General features: G+C 35.9%; 1 protein-coding gene across 2 annotated transcripts in view; it reads right to left on the reverse strand.

Moving 5' to 3' along the window:
- The window catches only part of ZFAND3 (zinc finger AN1-type containing 3), a gene marked incomplete at both ends in the record, with an annotated part of 297,840 nt that overhangs the window by 203,638 nt on the left and 80,259 nt on the right, over nucleotides 1–13,943 (reverse strand). For both annotated transcript variants that reach the window (XM_084256965.1, XM_084256964.1), the window contains one exon: nucleotides 811–851. In XM_084256965.1, the coding sequence (XP_084113091.1) occupies nucleotides 811–851 (41 nt within the window). The remainder of the gene's footprint in view (nucleotides 1–810; nucleotides 852–13,943) is intronic.

Here is a 13,943-nt window from a genome sequence, read left to right on the forward strand (position 1 = left end):
TACTCCCTCATCTTATCTTTGAAATGCTTCACCTGGGAAAAAATCCAAGCAGAATTCAATTCATGCTGGACCCTCTTTCCAACTGCAGCAGTATATACTGAGAAATATATCAACTCAGGTGATATATATATATATATATATATTTATATTTCTCTATTCTCCCTACTTTAGTGTGCAGCTCTTTGACAAAATAAAGTAGACATGTTCTGATTATTAATGACTTAGTTATGTTACATATTATCACTAGCTATAAAGCTCCTTTAAAGAAATGATTTCAACTTTATGAAGGAGTCATAATTAAAGGAGTCAACAATCAGTGTTGGAAGGTTGAAAGGGTTCTTGACAAACATGAAGCTAATCATGTCTTATTACAAATGATGACTTAAGGTCCAAAGAGATTAACTGACTTATCCAAGATGATTTCAATGGGGGAAATGGAAAAGGACTAATTCAGCATGATTTGCTTCCTGACTCCAATATAAAAATATTCATCTTGAATTCTCATTGATAAAAGCATCATTCACTATTAATCATTTAAGTCAAGATCAGAGATGAACATTAATCTAGTACCGCAATTCTACGTACCTACAACTGTTAACCCAAGGAAAGAAAGCTTGGCGCAGTTACCAAGGCCATGTTTCAGAGGTCTGAAACAAGTACATGAAGCACCTTGGCAAGGAGAAACTGTTTTCACACACACAAGAAAACAAAACCCCATGCCATAAATCCAAAGGAAGGTCAAATATAGATAGTCTTAAAAACAACCAAAAGAAGAAAAATTAAATTTAAAAAATGTTTATCTGAACTTACCAGCAAAGCATTTGGAACAGAGGTTCATAGTCTTGCTGGACCTGGGGCAAAAAAAAAAAAAAAAAGAAAAAAAAAAGAAAGAAGAGCTAAAAATTCAGTATCACTCTAATCAAAACATAAAGATAAATGTAGGTAAAGAATCTCCTGGCCAAATAACTGAACTAATAAATTAATAAGTCTTTAACCAGCCACCCTCCCCCACAAAACAAAAACACAATATTGTTTGTATATTCGTTTGTTTATATGTGAGTTAGTAGATGTTTTACTTTCTATGATTAACAGCTTGTGTGGCACCAAGTTCAGAAACACTATAATATGACCAAAATATAAGAGAGAAGTGTTATTTATTCCACACAATTACCACATTCCCTCTATTCACACTGGAAGATAAACCTCAAAGTCATCACTGAATCAACAAAAACTTGTGTCTCTAAAGGAATAAAAATTTCTCCTCATATATACATTTATCTCTGTAACATTTTTTGAACTTTTATCTCATCTTCTTTTCCTTCACTCTAGTTCTATTTCAGATCCCGGTGACATTATGACCTTGTTTAAAGTCTTTCTTCAGATGTTCCCAATCAAATTATTTTTCATGTCTTTTCATCTGTTAATAATAGCTACAATTTACTGAATACTAACTTGGATGGGCACTTAACATACATTATCTTATTAATCTTCCCAACATGCCTGAGATGGGTATTACCATACTGCTTTGCTTCTGAAATGTACTTTTTAAAAAATCACATTAACATTTCTACAACCAAGAAACATCACACAATTAGCTATAACTGATGAATAATTTGATGAGAAAATGTTCCCACCACCTGCCCAACATATTATTAAATTGAGAGGTCTTAGACAAGGACATACAGTCTAGTCTCATCCCACTTGATAGGTGAGCAGCTTGACTGAGGTCAAACGGCTGGGTAAACTGCAGAGGAATTATCTGATACCTCAGGTCTGAGCTAACTCCATTCATCCTGCCATCCTTTATTCACAACACAGAACCTGGCACAACACAGCAGTCCGGGCACAGCATGGTGGCAATCAATACTTTGTTAATTTCTTCTCATTGCTGCTTTCTTTCCCAATTCTCTCTCACGTGGACTAATTCCTACGGGTTTCTTTCATAAACCTAGAAAACTTAATGTTGGGCAAGTTGACTTTTTTATAGCCTCAATTCCTCAAAAGCTCCCCTCCCAATAATTGAGTCTGCCAGAGCTGCCCCTACACATGGAATAAGGCAAGTATCTTCTTTCCTCACTAAATTTTACAGTTAATGAAACCTCCCTCAGGAAGTTTTCCCCATGACTATAACTGTTTTCCACTGTACTGGGACCCATGATCTAATGGCTAGTAATTGCCATGAGATGACAGAATTGCCATGGGGTGGAAGGGGAATCATTACATCTCTTTCCCAAAAGAGACACTATATTAACAGGTGGATCATTCTTTAGGACTCTGCTTAATATAGGCATCACCAGATAGTAAGGAAATTTAAATATCAGTAACTGAGTAAAAATAAATACATTAATAGTTGCATGTAACTCCCAGATACTGCCAAATAACTTTCCAGGTAAATTCTACCAACTAACACTCTCATCAAAAGTATCTAAAAGTACTTTTTTCAATATACCCTCACCAATATTAAGTATTATTACTCTCAAATCTTTTGAAATTTGGGATAAACCATTATTTTGTTTTAGTTGTGTTTTCTTCTGAAATAAATTTTTCAATTTTGAAGGATATTAATCTTTTAATGAAGGATAAATTAAGCTTCCAGCTAAACAGTTTTGGGAAATTAATAATATTCTTAATATCTGAGAACTCTAGAAACAATTATAATATTCTCGTGACATCCATATACCTCTCGTATCTCTCACCATCCACATAAACAATACACATACCAGGTTCCCCCTCCAAAATATTTTAATATAAATATGCAAATAGAAGCCATGTCACCTCACAATGTTCATCAACAAAGACACTTTTTTTGTCCAAAAGTGTGAAGAAACTGAAGCACAAAAAAATAAAAGGGAAAAACAACAAATGTGCCAAATCTTCCAGTCTTGGTCCCTAAATTTCTCCAGGTTAGGCATGATCATAAAACTAAAAAAATCTAAAACGGCAAAGAGATTTCCTTCTTAATGAAGGAACCAATCTGTAAAATCAACTAGTCACATTTCCTAATTCAATCTCCTTTAATAATACAAAGGAAAGAGCAGAAGAGAGATTGGGAGAGGGGTAGTAAATATAGGAAGAGAAGTAAAAAATCAAACCACAATTCCTCCTCCATCTAAAATTCATTCCAGTTGCCTCAGAGGTAAAATTAGATGATTAAAGACTAGTACCAATCTGCATGGAATCTCCTACACTTATAGTGAGAAAGCTTAGCTTCCTTCACAGCTAAGCAGCCGCAACATCTCCACTAAATCTTCGCTCACCCCAGGCAAACAAGAAAAAGGCCAGTTCTAGCAGATGAAATCTGCTAGTAATGACAAACGCGGCTTTCAACTGTGCGTCCAGTTTGTCTGCACTATTATGTATCACTCTAAATCATTCAGATGATGCCTGCAAAGCTTTCTTTTTCAGGGAACATTACAAAGGAAAAGACGGGAGTCTTTAATAAGTGGAATTAGTTTCTAGAATGCAACCATATGAGTGGTGCTACTTTAAAAGCTAATTTCAATGTAATAATTTGATTCCAGGTGGGGTACTATAATGAGCAGTGCCTGAACATTAATACCCAAATTCAAAGACAGCAAGGACATAGCAAGTGCTCTGTACTAAAAAGATATATACAAGTAAGACATGTACACAGCACTAAAAGCTCAGTCCAACCAACACTATCGAACAATTAAAACAAGATGAAGATTAAACATTTAAACATGTAAAAAGCTCTTTTAGAAAAGCAGGAGAAAACAAATACAATGAATTGAATAAAGATGACAAACAGATTTTTCACATAAAAGAACATTACAATGGTATTATCAGCTCTATCACACATTGTCTGCAGTGGCTATACTTCTCTTATTCTATATGCCCGAATACAAGAAAAAGTATTCTCTAAAAATATCCTTCAAAAAAAACCAGAAATTGTTTACATTAAATACTTGTTTTTGAGGTAAACACCCAAAAAAATTTTTTTTAAAAACCCAATGTGGAAAAATCCCGGTATGTTGTCCTGTCTGGGAACATCTATCCAGTCACAGTCAATGAAAAGGGCACAACAGTGAAAGTTTCATCATTTTGCAAAAATGCCAAAGTCTGGAAGGATGTCGGCAACACTAGCCTTGGATGCTTTTTCAAAAAACACTGGTCTGGGATGCTTTTACTTCAAAAGGGAGTAAAATACAGCTGTAAACACAGCTTTATAGTTATTTCTGGAATGCGATCTCATGATTACTAGGGGTTGCTCCTGAAAAAGATCTCTGAAGAACATTTAGAAAATAATCCAATAAAAGCCTTGGAATGTCAGTAAGAATCACAAATAATGTTAAAATAGTGGCAACTCTCCTAATGTTTCATGAATGATTTCTTGTGATGTTGATAAAATTTTCAGCAAGAGCAACATTTACAGATTTTTAAAGTGGCCTATGCCAAACAAACAATGGCAGTCAATAACTTTAAATGTAGTTTTAGTAAATATTAAAGACACTGATGTCTGAAAATGTGGAGAGCTAAAATAAATGTTTCATTAGAATGGAAAACATTTTAAAATTTATACTTGGTATATGTATTTATATAGCTGTATAGATTAATATATACATGTACAAATACATATAATTTTACAAAACCTGTGATCTTAAATATGCACATGTACAGTTATACCTTTGGGATAAAATGAGTAAAGAGCGCAAGAGATCTTCATGTATTTATTTTTTTTAACAACTGTATATAAATCTAAATTATCTCCAAAAAAATTAAAAGATTTTTATTTAATACATACCTGCAATATTTTAATGACACTTAATTATTTCATTCTCATCCCTAAAAATTTCTATGCCAATAATTTTTTTCTTAATGAGATCATGGATTATTCTTTATATATAGGGTTCTTCATCTACAAAGTTCAAAACCCATATTACAGACTACTGTTCAACAAAATTCACTTTTATGATAGAGAAAACAGCAGAAAAAGACTAAGTCCACTATTGCCCAGCTACCTAAAGACATTGAATACAAACATTAAATTGCTCACTTAAACTAGTCCTACCCATTTTATGAATAGGTTTTTAGAATTATACAGTAATGGAGAGCACTTTCTAGAGTGAAAAATTGCTCAATATCTTGATCTGGGTGATGATCACACAGGTATAGGCATTGTCAAAATTCATTACATTATACACTCATGACTGCAAGTTGTTATACATAAATTAGAGCTCAATAAATATTGGTACAAAAAAAATTTTTTAATTCTACACTACATTAGGTACTAACACTGGTCCATTACAAAAGGTATCCGTTGTGTTGCTGTGCAAATACACAGATTTTCCAACCATTTTATTATTGGGGCAAAAGTCTGAGAATTAAACCAAATTTAAGATAAAAATTTAGGTATTCCCTGACCTTATTTTTATTCTGCCTAGCTATGTTCTGCTACAAATGGGTGACAATGAGTGGATAGTTGGTCAGAGTATTTTTTTCCTGAATAGTGATCAAAATAAGTAGCTACGAAACTTCCATAACAGGTTAAAAATTATACCAAAGAAACACTTCTTTCTTCCCATTTTTTTAAGATTTATTTATTTATATAAGAGCTGGGGTACAGGCCAGAGGCGCAGGAGGGTGAAAGGATTCACCAGAGACAGAATGGAGAGCAGACTAGGCAGACAGACCGAAAGCACTGATGATGGGAACAGCAGACAAGACAGGAGAGGTCTGCCGCGCCATGTGGGTATCTCCCTGGCCAGCCAGGAATCGAACCAGCACTGCAGAGGTTGTGGACAGTTTCACAGTACTGTGCTCAACCCGCTGTGCCACCGGAGAGGCCGAAACGCTTCTTTCTTAATGATAAATATAATGAGTACTTCACTTTATTATCACAATGCCTCTCATGAAATAGGGCTTTTGTCTTCCTCCTAACATAATCTCATGTCTCCCTTGTCCTTTTTTTCCCCCTCCCTCTTAACCTCAGAGTTGAATGTTTATAAAGTTATCTTATAATTATGTCTATTTCACTTGTTACTATGATCATATAGTTACTATCTAATAAAAAAAAAAAAACCTCCACTACTTCTGTGTACTCTATATTGAATACTTCTAATAAATTAAAGGACATGCTACTTTAAAAAGAAGGAGAATGCTATAAGATAGGCAAGGGCAAGACAATTTAGCAATCAAGGTATGAATCATAAAAATCTAAAGCGTGCCCCCAGACTGCTTCACACATGTCTTTAGTCTCACTCCACTTAAGACCAAAATTGGACATTAATGAACAAATTTGTGTTTAGGCATTTACATCCCAGTCAACAGCAAGATTAATGAATTACCATTTTAAGCTGGTGTTTTACATCACTAATTTGTTACTATTATTATCCGCATTTTACACATGGAAAAACTGAGGCACAGTGAAGTTAAGTAACTTGTCTAAGTTCACCTTCCAGTAAGAGAGTGAGGGTTCCAGCCAAGTAAACCTAGTTGCAAGGGCCATATTCATACTATGCTAACCTATCTATCACAGATGATGTAGCATATGTGCGGCTCACTCAAGAAAAAGTGTATTTAACTTGCAAATTAATTGATATGCAGAGAAAAGGTCTTAAGACTACTGCAAAAAAATACAAATTGTATGTATTTGTTTCAAATTTAGTTGAAGCATCTAATTTTTAGGGTTCTATACTTTAACATACTTTTCTTCAATTACTTATCAATCTCATTAGAGTAAAAGACATATCCCATGTTGTGGGGCATATCAGTCTCAAGCCACAATGACAGAGCAAATGACTTCACATTAATTACTGATATTACTGATATAACATAGTCTTTTTTTTCCAGGGGGAAAAAGTATTTATAAAATTAAATTAAATGTAACATTCTGAGAATCTTTTTTTTTTTAAAGATTTATTTATTTATACAAGCACTGGGTGCAGTCAGAAGTGCGGGAGGGTGAGAGAATTCACCAGAGCCAGAGTGGGGAACAGAACAGGCAAAGTGACGAAATACACAGCTGAGGGGAGCAGCAGGCACAGCAGGAGAGGTCTGTCACGCCATGTGGGACCCTCACCGGTGGTCAGGGATCCAACCAGAGCTACAGAGGCTGTGGGAAGCTTCGCAGCCCAGTGCTCAACTGCTGTGCCACCAGGGGAGGCCCAACATTCTGAGAATCTACCCACAATTAATCAGTATCCATTACCCTAGTAATTTCAGGAGTACACAGAGGACTAAAACAAGCAATTCTACCAAAATCTTATTTTTTTAATGCAGAGAAAAAGAAGCAAAGCTTTAAGTGAAATTCTTAACATTCAGAAATTAAATCTGTCTTTTCAGGAGAATTAGTTGATATATGTTAATTTACTATAAAGAAAGCCTTCTTACTGGATTCCAATGATTACTCTCTTGGTTTGAGTGCTATATTGCTATCAAATATCAAAAGCAACTTATGAAACAAACAATCCAACTCCACTCCTTTTATGCTACCACAATAAATTCCTCTCTGAAACTCTAATTACAAGCTACAATATAAAAGTCAAGGAGACATCTAGAATATACCACCCAAAGCATGGAAACCTAAGGAAGACAATGCGAAGTGTCTTTTCAATTATACAACCAATGAAGTTTATCTTTTAAATGCATTCTATGTGCATCCTCCCCTCCCCTCCATATAGTAATAATTTCAAACCTTGGATGTTGAAACCATTAGGTAAATGGTTTTCCTGGAAAACAAGATATGTATGATACAGTCTGTTTCATCCTACAAACTACTTACTAAATCCAAGAAGTCCTATCTCTAGAGTCTGGCTCTCAATACCTTAACCAAGTCATCAAACTTAACAAGTCATACAATTAAGATAACCTGACATTATGTTCATCCTAAGGAAATGCACACTTATATTTTAATAAAAGTATTTAAGGTGCTTTTATTTTATAATTCCATACTTTCACTTAATCTCTGGAATATAAAAATGTACACAACCTTAAATAATCTTACCATAAATGTTTAACTTAACTCAGAAAAAGCAACAGACAAAACTAAAATGTGGACTAACTGGCCTGCATTCTTAACCTCCCTGACATGGAAATCAAGAGGTGGCACAGGAACAATTCTAAAACTACAAGAGATTAAGAGAAATAACACCAAATGCAATCTGCAAATTATTTTTGGACCTGTATTTTTTAAAGGGGGTTTAAAAAAAAAAAGCTCTCGAAGACATTTTGAAACAACTAGGAAATTTCAGTATGTATGTAAAGCAGCTAACATTATGAAATTATTGATAATTATTTATCTGATAACAATACTGTGGTTCTATATGAGAATATGTGTCCTTGCTCTTAGGAGATTCATGCAGAAGCACTTAAGAGGTAGTAAACTATCATGGTGATTGCAAATGGCTCTGAAAAAGGTATATTTATACATAGAGATAGTCCATGGGTAGCAAATGTGAACAGTCAATCTAAGTAAAGGGTAGATGGACATTCATTGTATTACTTCAGTCCTTCCGTGGGAGGCACAGAGTAACACATTGGGCTAAGCTATATATTTAAAGTGAGATGTACAAAACATATAAGTCAATAAAATGTTACTGAAAAAGTTAAGAACCCCAATCTCTTATTCTTATATTCCCCAATATATTTTTATATTCTAAAATAAGCCTCCCCCAATAAAAGTACATAAATTAATGTTCATTACCAAAAGACTGCTTTCAACAACAAAAAGAAAACCCAATTAAAAAATGAGCAAAGGACTTGAATAGAAATATCTCTATAGAAAATACACAAACAGGGCCTCCCCTGGTGGCCCAGGCGATTAAGCACAGCACTGTGAAGCTATCCACAGTCTCTGCAGCACAAGTTTGATCCCGGCCAATGAGATGGTGAGATACCCACATGGCGCAGCAGACGTCTCCTGTCTTGCCCGCTGCTCCCCTCAGCAGTGTGTTTCAGTCAGTCTGCCTATTCTGTTCCCCGCTCTGTCTCTGGTGAATCCTCTCACCCTCCCATACATCTAGCCTGTACCCTGGTTCTTGTATGCATGAATAAATAAATCTTTAAAAAACAATACAAATAGCCAACAAGCACATGAGATGCTCCCTAATTTTATTAGTCATCAGCAAAACACAAATCAAACCTACGCTGCAATATAACTCACACCTAAAACTATGGCTATAATTTTTTTAAAGTTTATGCCAGAATATGGAGAAACTAGAACCCTCATACACTGATGGTGGGATGTAACAAGATACATTCACTGTTAAAGTTTAGCAATTCCTCAGTAAGTTAAATGTAGAATTATCATATGACCATAAATTAAATCGTAAGTACATCCCCAAAATAACTGAAAGAAACACCTGACAATTGTCAAAAGGTAGAACAAACTCATATGTCCATCAGTTTATGAACAGATAAATTATGGTATATTTATTTACACATGGATTATTATTCAGTCATAAAAAGTAATGAAGTACAGACGTGTTCTAAATAACACCTTAAAGGGGCCTCCCTGGTGGCACAAGGGGTTAAGATGCAACCTATGAAACTATCCGCAACCACTGCAGCATGAGTTTGATCCCCGGCCAGGAGCTACCCACATGGTGCAGCAGACGTCTCTGGAGTCACCCGTTGCTCCCCTCAGCGGTATATTTCAGTCAATCTGCCTGTTCTGATCCCCACTCTGTCTATGGTGAACCCTCTCACCCCCCACACCTCTAGCCTGTACCCAAGTTCTTCTATGCATAAATAAATCTTTTAAAAAATAGAGACCACGCACAGGAAAGTGCATCTCTGACTCGCCATTTTAGAACAGGGACCTTCCTTCAATAAAGACTGCTTAAAACCAGGAGAAGGCTCCCTGTGCAGCCAGAGACGAGCTGGGAAGCACCCCCATGACAGGCCCCGTCTGACCAGCAGTCCCAGCCCAGAGGGAGAGCGGGTATCCACGGGCCAGGGCAGACCGGCCGCGCAGGAAAGTGCGCCTCCGACTCGCCATTTTAGAATAGGGACCTTCCTTCAATAAAGACTGCTTGAAACCGGGAGAAGGCTCCCTGCACAGCCAGAGGTGAGCTGAAGGCCACCACAAGCCTGGTCCCGCCTGGCAGGGAGTTGGAGCCCAGAGGGGGATCCAGTGATTTGGAGCCCAGAGTGCAATCCAGCTGCTCCACCTCCAGGGAAGTCTGTGGGATTTCAAGACACACCTTTGGAATTAAACAAACACAGAAGGAGGAGGTATTCTGTGACAGCGACCATTAACATACTCAAAGTACCAGTGCCTCACTGGACTTCTGGCATAACAGTATTTGACTTGATTGGACTGCCACTTTCCAAAATCCCAGAAAGAGCACACCAAAAAATGCTGGCCAGTACCATCGACACAGTGTCCCAACGCAAGGCAAATTAGAAAACAGGCAGCAGGGAGAAGAAAAACTACATGCAACCTAGCAACTCCTCAGGAAAAAGACACTCCAAAAAGAAAACCACCCACCAGATTGCAACAACAGTGACTTGGAAGAACTTCTGAGCCTATCAGAAAGAGAATTTAAAATTGCCGTGATGAAAAATCTGACAAAAGTCATTAAGGAAAACAACGCTCTTAAGAATGAAATTGAGTCCCTAAAAAGGGAAGTGAAGGAAATGCAGGAAATCAAAGGATTAATGGAAGAGTTAAAGAACGCTGGGAAAAGCAGTGATAACAGAATAGATGAAATGGAAAAACAAGTAAGCACTCTCAAAGACACAGAAATAAAAAGAACCAAAACAGAAAAGGAAAGAGAAGTACGAATGAAAAAGACTGAAGAAAGACTTCGAGAACTATCTGACTCCATGAGGAAAGGAAATTTAAGAGTTATTGGAATTCCAGAAGGAGAGGAGAAAGACCTAGGAACAGAGAAAATATTCAAGGGAGTAACTGGAAACACATAGGAACAGAGAAAATATTCAAGGAAATAATTGGAGAGAACTTCCCAAACGTGAAGAAGGAGCTGAAAATAGACATACAAGAAGCAAGAAGAACACCAAACTTCCATGATGAAAGGAAAAATACAGTAAGACACATAATAGTAAAGTTCCTAAGACTCCAAGACAAGGAAAAAATAATGAGCTGACAGGAGGGAAGAAACAGATAACATACAAAGGAAAACCAATCAGACTGATGTCAGACTTCTCCGAAGAAACACTATGGGCAAGGAGAGAGTGGAGGGACATAGTCAACAGACTCCAAAACAAATGCCAACCAAGAATACTCTATCCTGCAAAGCTTTCCTTCCTCTATGAAGAAAGAATGAGGACCTTCCCAGACAGACAAACTCTGGAATTTCATTGCGACTAATCACCCACTCCAAAAAATACTACAAGGAGTCCTAAAGCCAGAACAGAGGGATGAATAACAATGAAATAAGGCCAAAAAAAAAAAAGGTAATTAAAAGAACAAATAAATAAAATTAGAGGAAAGACAAACACAATGGCAAATACAGATGCTAACATATCAGTATTAACTCTAAATGTAAATGGACTAAATTCTTCAATAAAAAGACACAGTTGCAGGCTGAATTAAGAAACAAAACCCAACTTTTTGCTGTCTCCAGGAAACACATTCAACTACAAAAGATAAAATAGACTCAAAGTAAGAGGATAGAAAACAATCCTACAAGCAAATGGACCGAAAAAAAGGGCAGGAACAGCTGTACTTATATCAGATAAAACAGATTTCAAACTCAAAACGGTAAAAAGAGACCCCAACAGTCACTACATTATGATCAAGGGGTCAATACTTCAAGAAGAAATAACACTCATTAACATATACTCACCAAATGAAGAAACACCAAAATACATCAGACAACTATTATCAGCTCTGAAAACAGACATTAGAGAAAACACATATGTAGTAAGAGACTCCAACACACCACTATCAAAAATGGATAGATCAACGAGACAAAAAATAAGTAAGGACATTAAAGGTCTAAATAAGAATCTAGAGCTCATGGGCTTAACAGACATCTATAGAAGACTAAACCCAAAAAATCTGAGTACACATTTTTCTCAAGCACACACAGATCATTCTCCAGGATTGATCACACACTGGGACACAAGACAAACATCAACAGATACACCAAGACTAAAATCATACCAACCATGTGGTCTGACCATGAAGGCATCAAACTAGAAATAAATCATAAAAATAAGACAAGGAACTCTCCTACCTCATGGAGATTGAAACCCACACTACTGGAAGACCACTGGACTAATGAGGAGATCAAAGAAGAAATTAAAAAATACTTTGAGTTGAATGACAAGGAGGACACCAATTTTCTAAACGTATGGGATGCAGCAAAAGCAGTAATAAGAGGAAAATATATAGCAATAGAGGCGCACATCAAGGAACAAGAAATAACTCAAAGAAACAACCTAATCTCAAAACTCAAAGAACTAGAAAAAGAACAAAAAAAAAAAAAAAAACTGGTAGAAGAAAAGAAATAAAAATCAAAGCAGAAATAAATGAAATCAAAACTAAAAAAATAATCCAAAAGATCAATGAAACCAAAAGCTGGTTCTTCGAAAAAATAAAAAACCCCTAGCCAGGCTCACAAAGGAAAAAGCACAAATAAACAGGATCACAAATGAAAGAGAAAAAATCACAACAGACACAGCAGAAATCAAAAGAATAATCAGAAACTACTATGAACAGTTATAGGCAAACAAGTTCAACAATCTAGAAGAGATGGACAAATTCCTACAACTCTACAATCACCCAAAGCTAGATAAAGAAGAAATAATAGAACACCTAAACAGACCAATTACAAGCAGCGAAATTGAAATAGTAATCAAAACCCTCCCCAAAAACAAAAGCGCAGGACCTGATGGATTTACACTGAATTCTACCAAACATTCAGAAACGAATTAGTGCCTATCCTTCACAAACTCTCAAAAAATTGAGAAGGAAGGGATAATACCAAACACATTCTATGAAGCCAACATTACACTAATACCAAAACCGAACAAGGACACCACAAAAATAGAAAACTACAGGCCAATCTCTCTAATGAACATGGATGCAAAAATCATCAATAAAATTTTAGCTATCAGAAACCAACAATGTACCCATAAGAAAATTCACCACGACCAAGTAGGATTTATTACAGGGACACAAGGATGGTTAAACATCCGAAAATCAATCAATGTTATCCAACACATCAACAAAAAGAAATATAAAAACCATATGATAATATCGATAGATGCTGAGAAACCTTTCAACAAAGTACAACACCTATTTATGATAAAGGCCCTTGAAGTTCTCAGGATACAAGGGACATACCTCAACATCATAAAGGTCATATATGACAAGCCCATAGCCAGTATCATTCTCAATGGCAAAAAGCTGAAAGCATTTCCATTAAGATCTGGAACAAGACAAGGATGTCCACTCTCACCACTGCTTTTCAATATAATACTGGAAGTCCTAGCCAGAGCAATAAGACAAGAGAAAGACATACGAGGAATCCAAATAGGGAGGGAAGAAGTTAAACTATCACTTCGCAGATGATATGATAATATACAGAGAGAACCCCAAAAACTCCACAGAAAAACTAATTCAACTAATCAGTTTAGTAAAGTGGCAGGATACAAAATCAACACGCAATAATCAGTAGCCCTTCCTATACACAAACAATAAATCTGAAGAAGAAATAAAAAAAACCATCCCTTTTATTATTGAAACAAAAAAAATCAAATACTTGGGAATAAACCTAACAAAAGAGGTAAAGGACCTATACAAAGAAAACTATAAAACACTGTTAAAAGAAACAGAAGAAGACACAAAGAAATGGAAAGACATTCCCTGCTCATGGATTGAAAGAATTAACATTATCAAAATGGCCATCCTACCAAAAGCAATTTACAGATTCAATGCTATTCCAATAAAAATTTCAATGACATTCTTCAAAGAAACATAACAATTATTGATGCAATTCATATGGAATCAC

This window comes from Talpa europaea (assembly GCF_964194135.1).
Source record: "Talpa europaea genome assembly, chromosome: 2".
NCBI lineage: Eukaryota > Metazoa > Chordata > Mammalia > Eulipotyphla > Talpidae > Talpa > Talpa europaea.